The following is a 25,429-nucleotide window of genomic DNA, read 5'->3' as shown; positions in this document are numbered from 1 at the left end:
GAAAAATTCCAGCGCAGAATGTTTTTCTGAATACGGGCCCAGTCTTCCACATTTCAACATCGAACAACGCAAGCACACATACATTTTTTTTTTTTCGTTAGCTTCCGTGGCTGCCTTAATTTCAAGGACTTCTAAGCTCAGCTGAGCAAAGAGGTCCAGTCGAGCGAGGCAGCGACGAAGATAATAAGAGGCGGCGAAAGAACTTCAAGTAGCGGTCGCGTCCAAGTCGCACGGTGAGGGTAAAAGGGCGGTCTAAAAGTCAATCAGCTGCCGCAGGAAAAATGGACGCACTGGCGCTTCGAGCTCCTCAGCTGCTCACACACGCTCGAATGGCAGCACGAACAGGCACGTCCCAGTATAAACAGCATGGCTGCGCACAACAGCCTCCCAACTGCGCAAACCCCATGAAGCACAGCCGTCGCGTCGGGCACGCACAGGCGCTGCTGCTTGGTGCCACCCTTTTGACATCGCCTGTTCTTCCTATCCCGAGGTATACGAAATCACCATGCAACAATCCCGTCCCTACGACAGAGCAAAAAAGAAGAGGAAAGAAATAGAATCTTTATGATTTTCGCTGCAAAGCTACTTCTTTCTTTCTTTCTTTCTTTCTTTCTTTCTTTCTTTCTTTCTTTCTTTCTTTCTTTCTTCTTCTTTCTTTCTTTCTTTCTTTCTTTCTTTCTTTCTTTCTTTCTTTCTTTCTCCACTGGCCATGCCCTTCGTCGATCTCTGGGGGGAAAACGCGCGACAGCTTCGTCACGCGACAACTCCCTCTTTGCGCGATCCGACCATCAGTGTTGCTGTACTCGGCGACAGGCATATACTAGACCGGGTAGCCTAGGATCCATCGTGCAACGGAACATAAGCACACAAAATCCTCGGATTTCTCAATCTCATATATGCGTCCTCCAGGAAAAAGAAACGATAATAATTAAGATAGAAACGAGTAAATGCAATAATATTACATAACATAATGAATAGTAGTATTCACAAATTAGAAAAAGTCACAGTTTCGCCGCAAGGGCGAAGCAATGAATGCGATAGCAAGAAATTAATGCTATACGAAGTGAGGCTCGCCAATGGATACTCTCAGTCTGAACAGCGCTCCTGTTGCAAAGGCGGCCGAAGCAGCGAAGGAAACTAGCGTGCTTCAAGTGTCGAGCTGTGACACTTGATAGTTCGCGCTCATCTTCTGTTCGTTTAGCGGCGCCCCTTGAGTTCGAGTGACTTTCGTACGCTCCGAAACATGAGCGCGGACATTACGGTGAAAGCGTGAAACATCCCTCTTCCCCTCAGCACGAGAAAACCGCGCGAGCAGACAGCGCAAGGGCAAGGTTCTCCCATCGCAAACATAACATGAAGCGAGCGAGCTCGCTGACGACTTTTAAATGCGAATGTCGTGCTCCTAACGCCATCTCGCTGGTAATGAAGAAACGCTTATAAGCGCAGCCGTCTCTGAGTCCGTCAAGCGGTAAAGGGTGTGTATATAACGCTCGCCGTTACCTACGTGGAGGATCTGCGTTTCGTGGCGTAGTGGCTAGCGCCACTCGCTGCGGATAAAGAGGTCCCTTCGATTCCGCGCCTCGGAAGCATTTTTCTGAATGATTTTTCTTTGTGGCTTTTATATATATATATATACATACTTATACATATACGGTGCATGACGGCGGCGACGGCGACGGCAAAATCCAGCCGAGACTGTCCATATAATTGCTATCGCGATAAAAAAAAAAAGAAACCTGTGATCTCGCGGTCAGTCAAGGTCGAGTACACAACCTGGCCGCTGTGCTGCGCCATAAATCCCAGGTCACGAATGCTCGGGTGAAATACATTTATATTCATGGTCCCGATGGTGTCATCCTCGGCGGCTGCATGGAATAATGTGTTAAGACTTCACAGGTGCAGAGTTAGCACGCCTCGTTCATAACTGCGTTGAGATGAGCCACAGAGGATGGACCCAGAAGACACGCTATGTTCATTTTTCGTAACATGTTTGGGCCATTCTTGCACCCCTGTCATTTGCAACTTAAGCAAGACCCAGATGTAAATAACGTAGGTCCGCCTGTTTACGATTAGAACATCAGTCTTTGAATCAACTGAGAATGGTCACGGATGTATGGTGCCCCGTGGCCCTTTGTCTCGATATGTCGAATGCCTGAAATTTCTTTACGCTCTCATCAACTCTCCCCGCCTCGCAACTACGAACTTATCTTTAGTTCTCCGGGCCTTTATCTACGACGAGCGACCACGCCCTCAACATTTCAACCTCTTCCACACGCAGTGACATGGTCAAATATAGCCTTTTTCCTTCAACCATGGAAGTCTGGAATTCGTCGCCCGGAAGTGTCCGTTCTTTAGCACGTAAAGAATTTCTGGAGGCCTGTACATGAATGTTTATTCATACTGCAGCCTCATTGAGGCTGCAGTATGTAAAAATAAATAAATAAATAAATAAATAAATAAATAAATAAATAAATAAATAAATAAATAAATAAATAAATAAATTAAAAAATAAATAAATAAGAGGGAATGGCTAATGCTTGGTCAAAAATAAACACGATTTTTTTTTCGAATCAGTGCTCCATTTTGCTTATAAAAGTGACGCGCCTTCCACGTTTGTCGCTGTAAACATTCTGCGGGAGCCAAAGAGGTGTCCTGTGTGATTTCATTGGTAGATTTATAAGGTCCCAACTGATAGGCTGTGAAAGACGCCGTAGCGCAGGGTTCCAGGTTAATGCAGATGCCAGAGGTTATTCAACGCGCCCGTAAATTTAAATGCACGGACACTTAGGCATTCAGTCCCTATTGGAATGCAGCCGCCGCGGCTGGGAACAGAACCCGCGACCTCGTGCCCAACAGCAGAGCGCGATAGCCACGAGCGACTGCAGCGTGTTCGTATTATCCGTGTAGCTCCATTTGCATTTAGATTACTCCAGTCGTCTCTGCATTGTGGACACAGCGTCAATATAAGCCGATTGAAGTCGCAAGTTGAACCTCCCCCCCCCCCTCCCTCCCTACACCTTCCGCTCGGCAGCAGCACAGCTAGGCAGCATTTCCCTTACTGAGCGCTCCGAATTAAGTTGCATTCGCGCAGGAGCAAATGCAAAACAAAACAAAGGAATACGTAGCTTTTCTCAATGAACAAGGTCTTCAATGATGATTAGTGATTCGTTGATTAACACAAAGTATATAACTGCTCAGTTCTGGTCGCTTCAACTACATTTCATGGTAGTGCGTGTGTATGTGCAGTGCGAGTTGAAGACACAAGAATATTCGAGGCTGATCGAGATGCTCTCCATTACATCTGCGTCCAGGATCAACATAAGCGGTCCTCAAAATGTGTAACGGAAAGCTAACGATAGCTGAAGCTGTTAGAAACGGGCTTTGGAATATCGACTCTCATCGAAATGCTGCATCATAAGCAAGCGAAAATAGCTCCAGGTTTCGTGCTGAGCTAGCTCCAGAGTGCCCCATCAACGGAAAAAAGGTTCATCTTGCAGAACGTTTGTGTCGATAAGGAGCTCTCGAGCGGTTCAAGTGTACGGCCGCTTGAATGACACATTATATCCCTGAGTAATTAGTTCTTAAAAATTTAAAAATAACCAAAGGCTTTTGTGCATATGACAGTAAATTGTCCCTGGCGAGCTGTCGAGTAAAGAAAGCATTTCGCCCAAGTGGCTCTTCCGAATCATTCGACAACTCGCGGTGAGGCAACTTCCAATCAATACCAGAAGGGTCAAGTGATTCGTGTAAACGACTGCAGGGCTGGCAAAGCATCCGTTCTGTTTTTAATAAAGAAGCAGTATTCATTATGTGCGTTTACACAAGGAGGCTGTACACAGGAAACTTTGACAATCGCCCAGCTGTATAAACGTGAGACAGAGATCAGCAAACTGGACAGTGCAGCAGCGATCAAACGAGTGGTGAAGTGGAGCAGTAATGCTGTCACACTGTGCTTTGAAATGCGCATAGCTTACGAAAGCAGCAGCTTGTCATCGATGGCAAAACGGCATCCCTTTAAGCGGGTTGCCAGTCGGAAGAAAAAAAAAAAAAGCCTGGAAGGTGCCGCTAACCACACTGATTTCCTTGGGTAGACGTGTTCCTCTCGGTCAGGGTTCGCAAATGAGTATTTGACTCGGAAGAATAAGCAGCTACTCGACGCAGTTATATGAATCTCGCGAGATGGAAGCACGTTTGGATCAGCAATGCCACAGATTTTGCGCTGTTGTGGGGACTCTACACCTGTCTTGAGGATAATATCGGTAACTGATGTTGACCGCATCATCGTGGCAGATACCAGGCCACGCAAAAGCCTACATTCTGTACTTCCTTCTACGTTTCACAGGCGTTTTTCGACACGACTGACGTGCATGCTTCGTCAGGCCTGCATCAGTGCTCAGAAATTAAAAACCCATATAGGGTCTGAACATTTATAATTCCGCTGTGTGTCATGGCGAAGTCATACATCTTGGCGATATGTGGCGCCATATATGGTGACTTCATCACGTGATGATGATTTTGTGCATCACTCGTTTTGACGCCGACGGTCAATTTTCGTGTTTCCTTTCGGCTTAACAGCAAGGGAACTCGAGAAAAAGTGAACACCCACGGAGCGTGCGATGGAATGGGAGATGATAGGCTTAACATTACGAGATCGGAAACCAGAATAATGGATCAGAGAAGAAACAAGTGTAGCCGATATTAAGAAAAAAGAAAAGGACCTGTGCGGGCCCCGCTATCCGTAGGACAGACAACCGATGATCAGTTAGTGAAATAAGCGTCTTTCCGATCCTCAAACCACCACTACTATACTACTGATGAAATCAAATTTAACTCGCACAGGATAGGGCAAATTCGAGGTCATTGAGACAGGTCTTCGTCCTGCAGTGGACATAAGATAGGCTGACGATAATGATGAGTTCGTTCACTGAATCAATAGCCCGATTATCAATCGCAGACTGCTTACCCTTAATCGTTGAGTGTCGTGTCGAAGTCTTCAATCGTCTATAAGTCATCTTCAGCGTTTCTAAAACGGCCGTTAGCAACTGCACAATTTGTGAGATAGTTCCCTTATCCTGTGCAACGCAGATGCATCAGTTACTGGGTGGGGGGGAATGGTGCGCTCGCCTACCCAACCACACGCAGCTCCAATCGCAAGCTGCATTTTAATTTTGTTTTGTTCTAGACATGTAAGTAGTGTGTTGGAGTGAGCAATGCGTAAATGCATTCCTTTATTAGCAATCTCCTTTATATCAGTGCTTTGCGCGATGCAAAAAGAGGAAATAACTGCAGTCGTGATTCTTTAGCTCTGATTTGTCATGAAGAATTCTTTGAGGTGAACTCGCTCTTCTCTAGTCGAGATTTATAATCGTGTCGCAATATCCATGATTTTTGATGAACACATGCTTAATATCTTGTGGCAGTTTACACTATTGCACGCAATTACTTGTCTGAATTCTTGGCCCGCCGCACAGTAGTACAGAAAGCGGTCAAACGAGACTGTACTGCCAGAAAAACACAGAGAGGGACCGCGTGGCATAAACATGCTTGGCGCCAGCGACGCCCTCGGAGGGGTGAGCAAAGCAGCAGAGCCCAGCAGAGCCTGGCAAGTGGCGGCCAGCGCGAAAGCAAAAACAGGACCGCATAATACGGCTGCTGCAAGTAAAGCGACTCAGAAGGGACCGGTGGTACGTGGTCGACGCGGCTGGGCGAGAACTGCAGTCAGTAACCCTTTCCCCGCGTTCGGAGCACCGCCGCCACCGCCGTGTGCAGCGCCGCGAGCGCAAGGCGCGCGCGATGAGCGAACGCGTTCAGCGGTTGCTCCTGCGCATGCGCGGGTACGCTGACGCTCAGCGCCTCCTCGGGGACGGCATCGAAGCTGCCGAAGCGCCGGCGAGTTGCCGCTCAGTCTTGAATCTGCTCATCGGCTGCAGGATGAACTGATGCGCGGCCACCGAGATGGGCTTTTCGGATAACCGCCGGGTACTCTTGGGGACTGTTTGCGTGCTGCTGTGCGTAACGTCGGCCTCCGATTCAGCGGAAGTAGGTAAGTACAGGTGGGATACGCGCGCGTGTCGGTTGCTTGGTGACAGTGTTTTGTTTACCGCGTCGCGCCGACTGTCCCATTCCCTGACACGTTGTTGCCGGCATGTCAGAAGAACGCGTGGTTCGCTATGAGGCTTCCCGTGCGTCTTCCACCGCGTTTTGCATTTGGAGGACGTCTTTCTGGATGACGACCCTCGTGTTTTGCATCTGCCAGAGCCTGCATTCGTTGCAGTGCCGATGATACCGCGCGAGCGCAGTTCGGGTCGCCTCCCTCCTCGCTCTTCGGACATGCTCCCCCTGTAACAACGTGGCAGGTCCGGTTAGTACGGCAGCACTGCCAGCCATCGTGCAGAGCTTATGTATATATAAAACTGAGCTGTGCTAGCCGTCTCGCTTAACTTTACGGAACGCTCTTTACCACTGTTCATTGAAAATGCTTAGCGTATACCATGTAGCGGGCGCTTCTTCATTTGGCGGAGCTGGATTGCTTGGCCAATCAAACAAGCGTGCGCTATCGCGTTGCGCAAGTATTGCGATCTAACTACCCATTGATCCTCCAGATTCATGTCGGCACATTATTGCTAGGTTACTCGCATTTTGAAGACCTACGTTCGCCGAAGTAATGTACTGACATACGCCGCGACAGAACGTTTAGAAACCATACATCAAATATATCGCGATTGTTCTGGATAGCGGGTGGTGAGCTCATAAGTATTCGACGTACTATGTTTCTGATGTTGTGGTTTTGCGATGTGTAGTACGCTACTGTTCGGCATACAACAACCATCATTGCGTTCTTTTTCGTAGCCTTCTTTAGCTGCGCGTTTTCCTCGTTATCGCATTTAAACGTCAGCAACGTGGCTGCAATAGTTAAATCATCCTGATATTTTTTTTTAAACTACCAAAGCCGCAGCACCGTGTCTCTTACTTGCCTATGAAGTTCTCGTGGCAGAAACGTTGGTCGCCGCACTTGTTCTTTCCTCGTGGTGGAATCGACGATCAACAGGTCGCCCCTCTTTCGTTCGGGCCCCAACATTCCTGGTGAGCTTTTCGTCCCGTCGCGAAGGCTTTTTTTTTTTTTTTTTTTTACCCGGAGTAAACTAGCTATTTGAAGTGAAGCTAGTTGCACGTGATTAGAGCCCTCTGCGTGGCAGTCGCTGTAACACAAGCATACGTATGCTGCATAAATTCTGGCGGTGTTTTTTTTTCCTTATATAGCCAAACAAGTTTGTTGCGACGACTCAAATGTGTCATCGCTCCGCTTTCGAGGGCAACGCGAGGCGAAGGTGAAGAGGCTCGCATTTTTTCGTCTCGTGTCCAGGACCGGAGAGTTGCCAACACGTTGTTTCATCATCTCGCCTTCGTTGTCTTACGGAAAGTCGCGCCTGTGACTGCTCGCCTGATTTTTATTTTTTTGTTCTTATTTTTTTTAGCTCCTTGAGCCCTCTGGCGTTCCTTCCGCGCTTCGACGGGTCTGGGATCCAGCGCGTGGGGTGAATAAGTAACTAGCGGCGTTGAATCAGCGCGAACGCGGCTCTGCGGGACGCTCGCTGGTGCGGGGACTTGCTCGGCTTGCCGCGCTCTTCCTCGGCCGCTCCGAGTGGAACCGGCGGAACTGTGATGCATGAGTGACCGCCATCTTTTTGTGTTTTGCCTGTTGCGAGGGCGCCCCCCTCCCGACGGTGCGGCTGAGGAGGAGGGTGGTCGCCAGGAGAAGGTGGGTGGGGGGCTGTTTGTCTGGCCCCACCTGAGGCAAGCCCGTGGTGTGTGGGGAATGCCGCCGCCGTTCGGCACTTGTCGAACAAGGCACGATGGTTTCCGCGTCTGCTCGTGGACACGGCTTCTCGCGGAGGCCGTTCGAAAGGCGGAATGCTAGACGTTCTGGCTCGTGCTTTAAGACGGGTCGCTTTCCTAGCGCTTCGCCGGCATGTGCCGCTTGACTTTCACGACACGTGGGTCTTTCCCAGAGGAGAGCTTGTCCATCGAAGCGAATCTTCTCAAGAACTGCATTCATTGGTCCGTCGTCCAGCTTAGGTTTCGTTCGCTGTCGTAGCATTTGGTTCGGGTCTCGGTGCCTTCTATTTCACTGCGGTACCTTTTACCAGTGCAGTTTTCCACGAGCTACACTTTAGAATTGTCGCTGTAGAAGCACCCCGAATTCGTTTAGACGGTACATAAGACTGCTAAGTTTTAACACAACTATTACCAGAATCGTTTCGGGCGAACGGAATTTTTTCCATTGGTTGGAGTATGTGATGGTGTACAGTGCGGTTGCGCCAACTTGTGTTAGGACTGTGCACGAGCCGCCAATTTTTATCCACATTCAATTTCCCTTTAGCACACCTGAATGCATAATAATCATAATAATAACTGGAGTTTTTCGTGCCAAAACCACGATGATTATAAGGCACGCCGTAGGGGAGGGCTCCGGTAATTTCGACCACCTGGTGTTCTTTGACGTGCAATGACTTCGTACAGTACACGGGCCTCGAGCATTTCGCCTCCATCGAAATGCGACCGCCGATTTTCGAGTCAGCAGCCGAGCACCGTTGCCACTGTACCACCGAGGCGGACAGCTGGATGCATACCAATGTCTTCTTTGGACAAAGAAGGGAGCATATTGCGACATGGCACGGTAGCGAGTAAAACTCCAATTGAAACGAATATTTCTGTCAAACAGTGGAATATCGCCAGACTCTGCACAAAACTGCTTGACACGTCAGCGATGCATGGCAATAGTGTGTGCCTCAGACGTCAGGACATTATGCGTGCATGAATCGGCATCTTTTTCCAGACACATATCTCTTATCTTCGCCTACTTTCGTGCACCGTTGCGCAGTGTAGGCGTCGCAGGCGCGCGCTCCCTCAGGGGCCGGTGTGTATGTAGTACGCGCGGCTGTCCTTGAAGCGGCCGCGTGTCACCGAGGCCTTGTCATCGTGCCGTCGCCGAGTGGCACGCGCGCCGCCGCTGCGCGCTTCGCTGCTCTGCCGCGTAGACGTGCTCGCAGTGCTCCGTCCCGCGGTCGGCGAGCGCACGTTGTCTTCGTCAGCCGTGGTGTTGCGCCCCCGTACGCGACTTGCGCGGTTTGGCACATGCCAAAGGTAATAATAATATCTGGGGTTTAACGTCCCAAAACCACGATATGATTATGAGAGACGCCGTAGTGGAGGGCTCCGGAAATTTCGACCACCTGGGGTTCTTTAACGTGCACCTAAAGCTAAGTACACGGGCCTCAGACATTTTCGCCTCCATCGAAAATGCAGCCGCCGCGGCCGGGATTCGATCCCGCGACCTTCGGGTCAGCAGTCGAGCGCCATAACCACTAGACCACCGCGGCGGGGCAGATGCCAAAGGTAGAAGTCGGGAAAAGAAAGAAGAGTGATGTTCTACGAAGTTAGGCGCATTGCGATAACCGCTTTATCACGTAGTTTTAGAAACAAGGCCTTAAACGCGCAAGATTTGTAGTCGCAATCCCTGGTCCTCTTGCTCTTCGTTGGCTTGCTATATACCATGCTTGATGCACGCTTATTTTGTCGATTTTCTCGGGCATGTGTGCAAGGGTGTCTGCGTACATTTCTTTAGCAAAGCTCTGGTTCGGGATCCTTGATAATTCATAACCCATATATCTCTAAGCACACGAAACGACAAACACAGGAGCTGACTTCCAAAAAAAGTTCAATAAAAGGCACGGAAAATATTGAGAGAAGCAGAAACACAACTTTATTTTTGTTCCCGTTTATCAGCAGCGAAATGATGGTGCTACGGAGAATGCGTCCAGCGGGCTATCGCACACGTAACTCACAAACATGATTCGGTGTACTTGCCTCACAGACACCTGCTGGCAGCGCTCTTGTGTATAGTGGTTTACAAAGTTGTGACGTCCACGTATCGCGCGGATACCATCCGAACAGCGTCCAGCAACGACGAGGAAAAACGGCAGCTCAGCGGCGGAGGGGCACTGCAGCGCTTTTGCCGTAGTACGCAGAAAGCGGCGCACCTGAGCCAATAATGCAGCGATGAAAAAAAAAAAAATCATCTCATTGCGCATAAGTTTCGCTACCTGGCGGTTTCTTCGAATGTATAGTTCATTTATCTCCGGAAGGAAATGTCTTATAGACAAAGTGAATGTTTCCCCTTCAGCAAGCTAACTTTTGTTGCGAAAAAGCTCTTTGCAAGTAACATTCTCAAGAAGTACGGACTGCTGGGCGAGTTGGTAACTCATCTTAATGATGTGGTGCGCAAAGGAACGAAACACGAAGGAAGGCACCGTGTTTCGTTTGCCTTCCTTCGTGTTTCGTTCCTTTGCGCACCACAGCATTAACATTCTCAAGCACGCGCCTGTGACTTGGCTTGAAATTACTTCGATTTGTCTGAAATTTTCGCCAGTCGTGGATTCGCAGCTAAGAGATTGCACTAATAGGACAGATGTTTCGAGCAGGCTCCATGCGAGGTAAGCTTTGTCGGTGTCATCAATTGGCCGCTTCTCGTACGCGAATAGGCCGGGCAAGAAAAAAAAAATCCTTCCAACTTGTGCCATCGCCAGAAAGCGCGGCGTTAATCACCCGCGCTACTACAGGGATTCAATGCGGCCGCTGTGCGCACCCGATGCCTTCTGGCGCTGTAGTTGGCGGGACCGAAGGAGTGTACCTCTGAATCGGGTTAATGGATGCCGCTGGAACCATTTAGCCTTTTCCGGTAGCCGTCGGCTGCGAGCGTCTGCTCAATGTGACCTATAGCGGTGCATTTGTCCTCTCGGCCCGTCTGGGCTGGACGCGTTGTAAATCGCCGCGTTGCTCTATGCGAGACCAGCCATCCTTCCTTTCGTGCTCGATGCGCAGTTTCGATCGCGATCGAGTCTCTTGCTGAAGCTGGAAGGCTTTTTCAAACACTAGCCTCTTCCTGCTATCGGAGGCCTCGCTCTACTTGAAGAATTGTATGCCCAAGATGCATTCAAGCGCCTAGTCACTCGTTGTGACTCACCACCTGCAGTACATTTTATTATGAACAATTTGTCATGTGCACGCACTTTCATTGAGTTTATTTCCAGGATAATCTTAGATATTATCACGCATCGTTATTTCGTGCCGTTAACTTTTACAGAACCCTTCAGGACCGCAAATTCAAAGGCTTTTTGAGAGCCACGAATGAGAGAGTGTCGCCGAAGCTTTCGCGACTTGCTTTGGCTGTGAGGTTTGTGCGGCTTCCGTGTTTATGCGGACAGCTTCAGGAGCGTGTGTCATTATTTACGGAGCCCTCGTCTTGCGCATGCTTGGCGGTTTCGATGAACATCCTCCTAATTCAAACACGCCTCACAAATCCACGGATGCCGAGGTCGCGTGCTTCATTCCTGTGGCTTCCGCGTAAACAGGCTGGCGCAAGGGTCGACCAAGTGTGAACGGGCAGACACGCATCAGTGCCCGTTACCCTGCCGCCGTGCAACTCGGTGCGTTCGGAGCTGCCTGTTACGATTACGTACGCAGTCTTGACGAGGCTGTAACTGTTGCAAAGCTTTAAGTTACTTGTTGAGCTGAGGCGAAACATGTCGTTTGAGACCTTGTACGACCACGCTGCAATTCTAATAAAAATTAATCAGCACTTCTACGCGTCAATACCGCGATATGATTGAGGCATGCCGTACTCTAGGTTAATGTAAGACCACCTGGGATTCATGAACCCAAACCTGGAGTACACGGGCACTTTTGTGTTTCTTCTTTAACGAAATGCGACGGCCGTGGCCGAGAATCGAACCTTCGTCCTCGTGCCTATCATCCAAACACTACAGCCGTGAAGCCAACACGGCGGGTCGTGCTGATTGCTAGGATACCAGATGTAACTATTTTGTGGCGGTCTGAAAACTGCCTAAAACTACAGCATTCCGCCGATTCCGGTGCGCTCGATGGTATGTGCCTGTCGAATTGAGCTTCTGCAACGCGAAGACATTTCCACTCGTGAGAGGAAGAAACGTGGCGAGGTGCATGAAGCCGATGTAGAAACGATTATTGTGGTCGCCTCCTCCCTTGAAATTCAGCATTGTGCCTGTGACAGTCGCACTAAGCGTGCTGGAATCGCGAGAACTGAGTTTCACAATCGTGCATTTCACGCGCTGGCGCGTCTGAACGCACTTATCTGAATGCTTTAGAAGCGCTTCATCGTGTGTGCAGTTCCTGTGCGTTGTGATGCCTCTACAGCGCGCAATGCGGTCCTCCAGCGACTGAGCGGCTCCTTTCACCTGCGTCCTCTTTTTCGTGTCGTGTAGCAGCCGGTTTTCAGTTGACCCTTACAGGAGCGCTCCTCTCGTACCAAATATTGACAAGACCCAACTGAAAATGTTCTCCACAGAGGGTTTCATTATTTTTATCTCGTCTTTAGATGACCACTGAAGCGGCTTTTTAGTGCTTCGTTATGTGCATTTGTGCCATTTCCGTGCAGTTCTTTTTTTCGTTACTCTTCCTTCGTTCTAAAATATCCGATCTCGCTGGAAAATAGGATTTTTTTTTCGTTTACGCGGCCACTGCACTCATGTTTCTTGCCTTCTTTTTCTTGGCTTCGTTAACGATAGCAATGACAATTTTGACGTAGAGCTTTCTGCAAAGGAAGTACACACACGTGACTTTAGCGTTGCTTGATTGACATTCAGACGCTCTCTGAAGGTGCTGCACCGCCCCTTCCTGTTGTTCGTTTTTCAAGACCGGAAGACGTTTCTTCATATTCGTTTGAGGCCGCTGTTGCATAAGATCAATGTGGGGCGCGATGCGTGTTTTTTTTTTTCTTTTTGTCACCTATATAAGACAGCCGCTTCGTACAGCCTCCTCATCGATGCGGCTACTAGCGTAGTTGACAACGTCCAGTATTACTTTTTATTACTGTTTAGATGTCAAAGGAGCATATGACAATGCTTTCATACTTGACGCCCTCGAATCGGTTGGTTTGGGTGGGCGAGTGTACCGCTGGATCTGTTGCTACCTACATATGAGATCATTGTTTTGTGCAAACTGATGATGGGCCTACTTCTGAGCATTACACACACCGTGGTGTTCCTCAAGGTGGTGTATTGAGCCCCACATTATTCAGCCTGGTTCTGATCGGTCTCGTGGAACGCATACCAGATTCCGTGCAGATATCTCTCTATGCAGATATTTGTGCCTGGACGTCAGGTGCAACACCTCCTCAGGTACGTGCGAGGCTCCAAAAAGAAGCGAATTCAGTATCTGCGTACCTTAGAGAACGAGGCCTCGAGATTTCTCCTGAGAAATAGACGCTGGTCGCGTTCACGCGGAAGGCAATGACGTCATATCCCATCGCCATCGATGGACACAATGTCTGCTTCACGATCGATCGAAATCTCTGCTTGAGTCCCCATGTGGCCACTCTGAAGAAGCGCCTAACGGCTATCGCACAACTTTTCAGGTTCTTCGGAGGAAAAACGTAGGGCACATCAGTGCACGCGATGTTTCAGTTATACAAAACGCTGTTTCTCGGGTACCTGCGGTATAGCTTGCTGGTTCTGACGAACGCTTGCAAAAGCAGTATACGCCCAATCGAAAACGCCCAGGGCCAGGCACTCAGAGTTTGTCTTGGATTACCACGCTGCACATCAACAGCGGAAACCGTCGCAATTGCCAAAGATCATCCGGCCACAGTGCACATTACTTTGGAGGTGCTTAGAGCTCATATTAGGCACCTTGCTCGCGCCCCTGCCCACGACCTCGCTTCGCTTCCAGAAGATCGACCGAATGCCTCCTTCTGTAAGAGAATATTGACTTACCGAGAGTGTCTTCGAACAGCCTAGACTCCTCCGGAACGGATTTTAACACCCCCTTGGTGCTTGGACCGACCAAAACTACGCTTGACAGTGCCAGGGATTCGCAAGAAGGCGGAGCTCTCGTCGCGAGCTTTGAAGAAGATGACTCTACTCATGCTGCACGAAGAATACCACGTTTAACTTTGGATGGCTCGACAACTGTTGGAGGATCTGCAGGAGCTGTGATCTTCCCAGCAAGAGCCGAAAACATCCAGTTTCGAACGTCACACAAGACAACATCGACAGCCGTGGAGCTCGTGGCACTCCGCAGATCACTCTTCAGATCACTCCGCAGAGCACTCCGCAGGATTGATCGAGAAGCACCACAAAAATGGAGCATTTTTACTGATTCGAAACTAGCTCTGCAATGTCTTCGAACTGCTCTACGTCGTGGGCCTCAAGGCCAATTGGTGCTGGAAATAAGTCCTGTACCATCAACTAATAGACGAAGGACATGCTGTAACTTTACATGCCAGGCCACGGCGACATCATCGGTAACGAGCATGCCGACGATGCAGCTAAGAATGCTCAGGAAAATGGCGTGATGGAACCTATTCCACTATCAAGAAGCGACGCAGCAGCAAAGATTAATACGCTTGCGCATGATATCGCAAGGTCTATGTGGAACACGCCCGGTTTTCTCCACACCCGTCTTCGCCACCTGTATCCATGCGTATACGACCCACTATTCCATCTGGCCTACCCCGATCCCAGACGACCCTTCTCTGCCGCATGTGGCTTAGGGTGTCTTTTACGAACGTCTTTGCTTGCAGCATCGGAATGACAGACAGCGCTGCATGTGACCATTGCGGCATTGACGAAACCATTGAACATATTTTATGTCAGTGCCCTCAGTACAGCTCTGAGAGACAGTCCCTCACAGCAGTGTTTGCTCGCCTCGACGACCAGCCGCTTTCTGAGCAGTCAGTCTTGGAATGTCGGTAAGATCGAGCTTCACGCCAGAAAGCAACGAAGGCACTGTTGAATTCTAAAAAGACAGGGCGTGCAAACAAGGACACAAGAAAGAAGTCAGGACACCACAAACGCCGACTAACAACTGAAGAGACGCACAACGGCTGAAAAGAAAGAAGGCACGAAAACTTATCTGCGCATGCCCATGTAACAGGCGAACCTATCAATCCGGCACGCGTGGCGGTCTACGTTGAAGATAACTGTTAAGGCATTTGATTTCATCTTTATGCAAGTTAATCGACGGTTGGCTCACGCATGCGTTACCACTATTCTCGATATGCCATGCTTCTATCATCAGGCGCGTTTCTTCATTTCTATGACGGTACAACACTGCGCATTCATCGAATTTTGGCGTGCACTTACAATCTCGACAATGTAAAGACAGATTAGAAGGTGAGCCTCCTGTTAGCGATCTCTTATGTTCTAATAATCTCTGGTTGATGCATCGGCCCGTCTGTCCTACGTAGAAGCGGCCGCAGCTGAAAGGGATCTTATACACCACACTCGTACGGCAATCAGTGAATTTGTTGGTGTGTTTTACGAAACAAATATCGGTCCGCTTCTTGTCTTTTACTCGCTCATTCTTCCTCTGCACAGCGGCGCAAATCTTACCTAGCTTATTGGCAGCCGTGAAAACAACATTAACGCCGTATCTACTTCCTACTTTCTTTAGCCTGTGAGACACGCAATGAATGTACGGTATACCTACGACACGTTTCTTCTTATCGCTTTCTGCAACCATGCTCGGACTTAACACAATAGACTTCTTTAAACGTTCAGCGACCGTGGCCACTGCATCACGAGGATACCCTACATCTAAAAGACGCTTAACCTGTGCGTTAAAGCTATCACTCATTTTGTGCTCACACGACTTGGTGAGGGCTGATTTAAGGCAAGACATGGCGATACCGTTTTTTACAACCTTCGAGTGCTTCGACGAAAAATTTAACAGCGGTTTCGAAGATCTAGGAGAATACTGCCAGCACACGTGGTTCTTCTGGAACGTTAAAGAAATGTCTAGAAATTGTATTCCATTATTCTGAGGCACCTCTTTAGTAAATCTCAGCCCACCTCCATTAATTTCAAATTTTTCGCTCACGGAAGTTACCACCTTTTCAAAGTCCTCACCACTACAAAAGATCAAGTAATCGTCCACATAACGAAAAACCTTAATAACCGAATTACCTAAGGCGCCTTCCAAAAGATTGTCGACCTTTTGTTAAGACATAATCTTGAGAGAATAGCTTGTAATGTCAAGAAGGCTAAATCACTTACTTTAGAATTGTTTTTTTCAGCCAAAACACATAAGAACGAGATCCCATTTCGAGCAATCGTTTCAGAGCAAGGCACCTGGCAAGTCGCTGTATCTAGTTATTTGCAGAACTGCTTAACCTCTTTGAGTTTTTCAGACCCTTTTCGTATGCGTAATTCTCAGGGACTAGTGCAGTTCCTCTCCGAGGAGAACCCCGGCTGTTGTAAGGCTTTTAGTATGGATATTGAAGACCTGTATTATTCCTTGCCGCATGAGGAGTTGTTAAATTGTGTTAATGAATGTATTAACGAACAAGCGCACCAGACCGTTTTCACCGATAAATGTGGTGTTTCTACCGGGGCTTTTCTAGAAATCCTTTCCATGTATTTAAAGTCGACGCTTGTAGGTTGGAAGGAAGGCGTTTATGTGCAGAAATCAGGGATTTGTATTGGTTCTAAGGTTGCTCCGGTTCTTAGTGATTTATACCTTAGCAAGATTGACAATCTTTTGGAAGGCGCCTTAGGTAATTCGGTTATTAAGGTTTTTCGTTATGTGGACGATTACTTGATCTTTTGTAGTGGTGAGGACTTTGAAAAGGTGGTAACTTCCGTGAGCGAAAAATTTGAAATTAATGGAGGTGGGCTGAGATTTACTAAAGAGGTGCCTCAGAATAATGGAATACAATTTCTAGACATTTCTTTAACGTTCCAGAAGAACCACGTGTGCTGGCAGTATTCTCCTAGATCTTCGAAACCGCTGTTAAATTTTTCGTCGAAGCACTCGAAGGTTGTAAAAAACGGTATCGCCATGTCTTGCCTTAAATCAGCCCTCACCAAGTCGTGTGAGCACAAAATGAGTGATAGCTTTAACGCACAGGTTAAGCGTCTTTTAGATGTAGGGTATCCTCGTGATGCAGTGGCCACGGTCGCTGAACGTTTAAAGAAGTCTATTGTGTTAAGTCCGAGCATGGTTGCAGAAAGCGATAAGAAGAAACGTGTCGTAGGTATACCGTACATTCATTGCGTGTCTCACAGGCTAAAGAAAGTAGGAAGTAGATACGGCGTTAATGTTGTTTTCACGGCTGCCAATAAGCTAGGTAAGATTTGCGCCGCTGTGCAGAGGAAGAATGAGCGAGTAAAAGACAAGAAGCGGACCGATATTTGTTTCGTAAAACACACCAACAAATTCACTGATTGCCGTACGAGTGTGGTGTATAAGATCCCTTTCAGCTGCGGCCGCTTCTACGTAGGACAGACGGGCCGATGCATCAACCAGAGATTATTAGAACATAAGAGATCGCTAACAGGAGGCTCACCTTCTAATCTGTCTTTACATTGTCGAGATTGTAAGTGCACGCCAAAATTCGATGAATGCGCAGTGTTGTACCGTCATAGAAATGAAGAAACGCGCCTGATGATAGAAGCATGGCATATCGAGAATAGTGGTAACGCATGCGTGAGCCAACCGTCGATTAACTTGCATAAAGATGAAATCAAATGCCTTAACAGTTATCTTCAACGTAGACCGCCACGCGTGCCGGATTGATAGGTTCGCCTGTTACATGGGCATGCGCAGATAAGTTTTCGTGCCTTCTTTCTTTTCAGCCGTTGTGCGTCTCTTCAGTTGTTAGTCGGCGTTTGTGGTGTCCTGACTTCTTTCTTGTGTCCTTGTTTGCACGCCCTGTCTTTTTAGAATGAATACTTACCAACTAGCTCAGCTCTCTGTTATTCTAAGCACTGTTGAAGTTTCTGCGAGCGACGCGCCTCGTTGAACGATTGTGACACTCCTGTGCGTGTGTGTGTGTTTGTGCTTCCCTCCCTCCCTATCCCATTCCTCTCTTTCTTACTTTTCTGTCTCCCTTTACCCCTTCCCCAGTGCAGGGTAGCAAACCAGATATAGTTAACCTCCCTGCCTTTCCGCATTACATTTCTCTCTCTCTCTCTCTTAGCGGTGACCAAATTATGAATTCGGTACTGCTTCCTGCTATACTGGAGTGCATTTCGTACTTGAACACTTTTGCAGCATTGCCTTTAGGTCGTGATCATACGGACATAGCGCTCACTAGCGTATACATGGGGTGTCGTTATGCATATTCATCCTTTGTAGCTTGCGGGTTGCTTTAATCTGCGAGCCGTTCCGCGGCCTGTTAACACAGCAGGTATATTTCCGTGTGTACTCGTCCACTTGTTTACTTACTGCTATCGGATACGCCATGAAAATCTGGCCTGGTTTTCCGGAATGAGTCACCGCTACCTTGATTATAGCTGAAACTCAGACTGCGTCCAGGGAGCGAGGCGTACTTCCGCAATTTGGCGCACTCTTGAAGGTCGCCCGCCTGCGCGGAAGTCTGAAAAATTTACTGTCTTGCTCAACACCACCAGTGTAGTACGTCGGTATCCGTCTATATCCGACTTCTAAAGCGGCTTTTAACGCGATCGCGTTAAAGAGCCCGTGTCGCAGAAAGTGCATCGTCAGTGTCGGCGGCGTTCTGAGTGGGCGAAAAATGCCGATGGATGCAAAGAATAAAAATCCGGAGTTCGAACCAATATCGAACCCGGGCATTCTGCGCTGCAGTCAAGTGTTTTACCACATAGCCACGCCGGTGGTTGAAACTGCTTTGGAAAAATACCCTATACCCTAGTGTATACACGCGTCATGTAGAGCGAAGAGTCACGCTAACAGACGTAATATTGCGTGGCAGAAGCGTTAGAATCTCATTGGGCGTCACACCAAGCGAAGGGTTTAAAACTTCCAAGCCATTACAAAGCGACCAGGCATATTTGGTCGTCATTAGCCAGCATCAACAAAGTGCGTTGCTGCGTGGGTGTGCATATTACGTTACGGACGGGTACTTCGCTACTACGCAAATTGGTGAGTAATAGCATAGTGGGCGCTTCGCAACTGTACTTGCAGTAGGCGCCCTATAGGGCGCCTACTGCAAGTACAGCTGCCAAGTAGCACTGGTATCAGTCATACAAGGAGCGTCTGTGCGCCTGACAACGTCACGCGCACAGACGCTCCTTTCCTCACGGCACGCTTGTGGTATCCGCCGAGAAGTGTAGCATGACAAGCGAATGAGAAGGCGTCGCGAACGGGGCCCATAACGCCATCGCGTTCCACTCTTATGCGATGATTAAGCGTCCTCTCACTGTTTCTTTTTTTTTTTCTAACTTCAACTTTCTCCTCTCTCTGCCGACTTCATAAATTTGCTGCAGTTGTCACAGTACTTATTTTATCTAAATGCAGAAAACACGAAGCATCGTTCAAAATGGGCGCGCAGAGTTACGTTTTCAAGACCTGGCATGTGCCTCGTAAGGCTTTGTGTTTTCGTCGTCATTCAGAAGTGGAGCAGCAGTCTTCTCACACTGGTATTAATCATACTTTGCCTGCGTGCACTGACCGATTCGAAACCGAGGGTAGGCCTTTGCCGTCACTGTAGTTCCGCGCGGTGCCAAGCGCGACCGGACCATCGGCCAGTCCCACGTGTCGTGGCTGAATTAAACGAACTCCCGAAATTGTAAAAGGGGAACTTTCTTTACCTACCACCCTCTCAGGTTTGGCACGACTGTTGCGTCGCTCATTTTCTGGTCGATGTGTATGTAGGTATATACCGGGTGTTTCTGTTGAAGCTTTAGGTAATATTTACAACGGGGCGTCCCGACCAAAAAAGAAATTTTTTTTTTGCAGTGTTAACTGTCAAGTGCAGCGGACGTCCAAAATGTTAATTAACGCTAACTGATAGTTCATTCACTAATGCTCACTAACTCTCAACTGATTACATTACGGTACATATAGCGCTTGACGAACTCTAGCCACAGAGCTTGCAAGGCTCATCCACTTGGAATGAAATCTGAGAGCAGCACAGGTATTGAGATATGCGCCATTAAACGATCCAAGTGTCACAGGAAGAGTAGGCCAAGTCGGGCGACTCGCAGTAATTGCGCCGGCGAACATTGTTCTCCTTAAACCTCAGTCGCTAGAACGCGCATTCACACATACCGGGCCGTTCTGAGCCACGTCAACGGCCCCTTGGCACCGTCCGACCCAGTTGACGTCTACAACGCGGTCTGTCACAAGTAGAAGTTAACAATGCGTCGCTGTCACCGGTCTTCTCGACACGTATCCGGCACCGATTATACGTGCCATTGTATTTTTCCTGGCGGCAAAGTTCGTGAGAAATACTCGCACGCCGTCTGCGTGCCGCGGCATTTGTGCGGCAATGTCACTTTTCGCAGCCTGCATCCGTCGGCGGGCATCTTTTACGCGTCTTCTTCGGTGTTATGTGATGCTCAAGCACACGTGGTGATACAAGAAGCTTTTACCCTTGTGGCGGGGTACTTTGGATGGACATCGTTAAGAAAAACCTCTACTGGCCAGTATTGACTTTTCATCGGCCCACTTCGTTGGTAGCGTTGTCTGCTTTTTTTTTATTATTATTATTAAAGGATTGGTTGTGGAAAAGCTACGTTTCTTCGAAGCGTGCATGTTTGATCGGTAAAATGAATACGCTATGTCGTTTTTTTTTTGTTTTTTTGTTTCGTATTTGACAAATTTTAGTGTTCTGCGCATTTTGCTGTAAGCCTCGCGTGATACAGGTAAAGCTATGCACTGGCTTAGAGTGATGGCGATACTATAGTAGGTTGAGCTTTATTTGGTGAAAAAATGTGCTCCTGTAATTTCTGAGAAGTATATTTAAACGGAGAGTCGCATGGCACGCGAAACACGCGAACGTTCTAACCGGCAATAGTGGCATGCACCTTGAGAGGCCCGGAAACTATTTCCACTTGGCAAGAAACCAATTGTAGCTACGATCGTACGGGTGTGTACTTGTTCGTGGAATCTTCGAGCGGCGCTGTAACACCTTTCGATACTTGCGCGGCGGCCTTTCACGTTGTTGCGTATAAAAACGTGGCGCGGAGGATTGCGATATCGTTCCAGACGGTGCCGCCTGGGCGCTTCGTCTTAATGGAAATTCCTCCGTCTTTATCCGACGTCAAATGAGGAATGGCGCCGTCGTAGCACGCGCGTGTTCGCGAAGAGGAACTCCGTCGTATAAATGACCAATAGAAATAAACCAAGGCCGTCGGCTGGCGTCATTCTGACAGAGCACGCCATCTTGATTTCTTTCCCTTTGCTTTTTTTTTTTTGTACCTGCTTTGCAGCTCGTGATCGTACGTAGTATGTCTCGTTGAATCTGAGCGAAACCGTGTTGATGGAAGGCTCGAACGTGCTACGACACCGCGTCCGCCACTTGAGGCAATATTTGCACCGGGTAACGAAAAGGAGGCACATAGACCGTGGCTGTCCAGGCGTCAATGCTGACGGCTAGTGGCGGATCTATGCCGCTCTCGGAACCAGGTGAAACCCCTGACAATTTTTTTTTCATTTACTTCAATACTGGCTGTCGTGAGCTTTTCGGGTGCGCGTGACAGCGACGATATATATATATATATATATATATATATATATATATATATATATATATATATATATATATATATATATATATTTTTTTTTTTTTTTTCGTTGAAAAATTGCGCACCCTTGCCAGAGCTTTTCGCGTGAAGCGGACATGCACGGTTCTCCCATGGTGTCCTTGCGTGCCCGCATGGATGGGACAAGGGCCAGCTTTATACTGCGATGCTAGTTTTCCTTTCTCGCAAAGCTTCCCCATCTGCCAGATACGCGTTCGCTTTGCCTTGCGCTGCTCGTCCAAACTTCTGAGCAAGCATGCTCGCGGCGTGGGTGGCTGGAAATTCTGATGCCTGGCGCGACGCTATGAAGTTAGTTATCGGATAGGGTGGGTCGTCACGAGGCCGGATAGCGAGTACATAACCGCAGTGTCTGTTTTAGTCTCAAGCGTATTGGTTAAAATGTGCAGGCCCCGGTAAATAGTGGAACACAAATGAGAAGAATAAAAAGAAAAGATTTTATCCACGAGCTTGACGCTGCCTGTTAGGGTTGCAGGAATAAAATCTTATACGAGGAGTAAGTTGCATTATTTTCCGCCTGTCGCTCTTTGCAACCTCGCGGACATAGCCGCGCACAGGGTTCTCCATTAGGGGGCCCAAGTTTCCTCCCCCCACCACCAATTAAGGTATCTTGTTCGCTCGCAAGACCTTCCAATGGCAGGTCTTGCGAGCGAGCAAAATACCTTAATGAATTACGGCGCTGATATTTCAACGTTCCTCTGCTTAATTAAATATACGTGGCCGTGACGAAAACTGCACTTACACAGTGGAATTTTCATTTCGAGCTGGCGTAGCATTAAAGAAGTGCTTATGTTTTTTTTTATTTCGCATTTAAATGTAGGAGCCAGCGAAAATTTTTACAGCACGTGGTCACCATGCATATATAAGTAAGGTAGATATGCTAACGGGATAAATTCTTGGACCAGCGTCACAGACTACTGTTTCTGATATCGACTGGCCTCAGTGACCGATTGTCGGCGTCATGGGCAGAACCATGCACGTGTTCTCACTATTAAAGCTTCTATCATATTGCATTCTGGTTCTTCTCTCCACCTCTTGCAAGCTGTTATTGAATATCTGGTGCGCTGCTCGGATATACGAAATCGCTTTCAGGCTGGGTTCACATGCGGGGACGGATCGCCTGGTCAGTACGCGGACAAGTGGGACGTGTTTCAGACATGTGCCGCTCGTCAGCGGTTTCCTTTTTGTGTGACGTAATTAGGCGGCTACGTGATGGTCGCCCGCGGACTAAGCCGTTCTGTCGTGTGAATCCCGCTTTAATGCATTAAATCTCGTTAGAAAATGGGCCGCTGGACGACCTCCTTACGTCCGCAGACTGTGGCAAGAGCGAGATTTTTCTACCTCGACATAGTGAAATGCTGCATCGGAGGATGCCTGCGTATCCGACCACGAAGGTTTACGGTGCCGCACATGAGCTGTCTCACATGTGCCCGCAGGTCCAGTGGGCAGCGATCACAGTATACCTGGCAGCCAGAAAGGAGAATGATAAGCTAAATCCTGTGCCCTGAAAACTTTCTCGGTCTGGTTCTGCATGCACGCTTAGCTGGCCGCGGGGTTCTTGGACACCCGCTGTGGCCTCGCACAGCACTGGGGGTAGCAGGTTGCGTGGCCAGGGGATGAGTGCGTCCTCTGCCGAAAGGCGAGAAGGGCCACGAACGACGACCTCGTCCGTAAAGGCCCCTCTCCGAACCAGTTTCTTGGCTGCTGCTCCGGGGCCTCTCCTGCCTTCACGCTGTGCCTTTCGTTAGTCCGGCGACGCTGGTGCACCCCTTCTCTTGGGTGACTCGCGGCTCAGTGCCCGTGGCTCAGCGTGACCCGGCGCGGGGAATCCTTTGAGCCCCGCCAGCAACTTCGTCACGGCACAGGCCAGTCGTAATTGTGATAAGAAGCCAGTATATGCTTGTGAAAATGGCACGAAACGGAAGACATTTTTCGCGACTACGGAATATCAACATGCCCAACTTGATGGCCCATAACTTCTTGAGCACAAGAAGTTAAAGAAAAACCAGACAATTGACAAGCACAACGAGTCTGCAGCTACGGAACGCCACCCACTTGCCCAAATCTGTAACCAACTTGTGTTTCCCGCCTTTGTACACGTTTAGCCTTTCGCTGCAAGCATATTCACTATGACCCACGAACTAGCGAGAATGTTTACGTACGCGGGGTTAGTAAGTGATGTGTCGGTAAATATATTGTATGCAAATAGAGCACATGACCGGACAACGTGATATCTGTTGGCGGGCACAAACTTTTTCACGAAAACTGATCGGAAGTACGCCGCGAGGAACGTACTGGTTACTTTTCGGCAAAAAAAAAAAAAAAAAAAAATCCGATCGGGAAAGGACAAAAATGCGTTGTCGCACAACCCTAAGCTGCGCCCACGGATGTGGACCGCAAGGCCTCGTGGAGCGAACTATAAGCAAACAACGTCCGGCTTTGTTTGACCGAAACTCGGCATGCTGCTCCTCCTGTTTGGGCCAGGCAGTGTGTTCAGCCGACGTCTGATGAATCCGGATGCCGTATAGGCTCGGGCACTGCCAGGACGCATGCGCGTGAGCGCTGCGTGGTGCAATTTTTTATTTCTAGCATTTGTGAAAGAATATTACGATAATATTTAAGTGCAGTTAAGACGTCCACGTCGAAATCATCTAGCGTCCGGAGCACATACAGGGGCGCTCAACCGCATGATTCGCCATGAATTCTCCGCTGTCCCGTATGCACGTTCGCTGGAACCAGTGGGCTTTCGTTTTCTTAACTTCATTTCTTATAAGACGGCGTGGCGATATTGATCACTGGCGTCCCTGTTAAAAATCTGCCCCATGAGGACCTAAACTTAGAGCATCAACGTTTCCCCCATACGGTCGATTGGTCGCATTGTGGCACTTTATAGCGTCCGTAGTACATTTTGCTTGCTAGTGTAACGAATTGCCTTTTCTCCGCGCTTCTCTTAGTTCAGCTATGTGCGCCGCCCTTCGCAGCTATATAAGTATGCGTCGCCGCCGCTCTTGTGTCTGAGCGTTGGTGCGAAGGTATAGTCGCAGGAAGAACCCGCGCATTTTTTAATGTTCTTAGTGCCGTGCACACCTGGATTAAACCGTGCGATAGCCAAGAGCCCATTCGAAGGATAGCCTTTTCGCGCGAGCCCTAGCCGTGCCACTCTGCTCGCTATAAAAGGTTCCCTGGCAAAGCTATTGTTTCTTTGCACCGGCATGTTCATGCAGCTACCATTTACGCGCTTAAAAAAATCTCTTACCATTTTTTAAAATATCGTCTGTAGTAGAAAGAACATTTCTTCTCGTTGAAATTAGACGCGGATATTACTCGCACGTGAAATAAAATTAATAATCGTCAAAGTTAAAATTTGATTACCTTTTAAAAATATTGACTTCATGGCACGTAATGCAAGGTGTATTCATTTATACTCGGATACAACTTTAGACGGCAGCGGCATTTCCGTCTCAACGGCGGTTGAATGTGAGCCTGTACCAATGGGCGCGCACTATATAGACTAGAGCAGGACGACTCCGCCTTCCGGCTCATGAGGTGGACTATTTCTTTACTCGCAGAGGGCAATCGGTGGTCGGGCTTCGGACATCTGGGCGGGGCCTCTCCTGCCTTCTTAAGTTGCATGCGGCTATAATAGTTCTTCCGAACCATGGTATTCCGAGGCAGGCGTTTCCCCCAAATAGTGCGACGACAAGACGGCGACAAAACTCATTGGAGTTCCGCTTTTGTGTTTTAGGCGAGAAAACCGTAGCGCCACCTGCTGGGCAGTAAATGGCGGCGATGACGTATCTGACGTCTCGCATTCTCTCTCGCGGATGGTTGGTTTGGATGGCGCTGTAGGTATGCGGACCCTTTAAAGG

At 48.6% G+C, this 25,429-nt stretch overlaps 1 protein-coding gene across 2 annotated transcripts in view; it reads left to right on the top strand.

Annotated features, from left to right (window-relative positions):
• The first annotated feature begins 5,888 nt into the window (after positions 1 to 5,888).
• The window catches only part of LOC119379328 (low-density lipoprotein receptor-related protein 2), a 241,805-nt gene continuing 222,264 nt past the window's right edge, over positions 5,889 to 25,429 (top strand). For both annotated transcript variants that reach the window (XM_037648605.2, XM_049411933.1), the window contains exon 1: positions 5,889 to 6,043. In XM_037648605.2, the coding sequence (XP_037504533.1) occupies positions 5,956 to 6,043 (88 nt within the window). In that variant the 5' untranslated portion in view covers positions 5,889 to 5,955. The remainder of the gene's footprint in view (positions 6,044 to 25,429) is intronic.

This window comes from Rhipicephalus sanguineus, chromosome 1 (genome assembly GCF_013339695.2).
Source record: "Rhipicephalus sanguineus isolate Rsan-2018 chromosome 1, BIME_Rsan_1.4, whole genome shotgun sequence".
Taxonomy (NCBI): domain Eukaryota; kingdom Metazoa; phylum Arthropoda; class Arachnida; order Ixodida; family Ixodidae; genus Rhipicephalus; species Rhipicephalus sanguineus.
The sequence above is the reverse complement of the archived record's forward strand: the minus strand, read 5'-3'. Positions and strand labels throughout refer to the sequence as shown.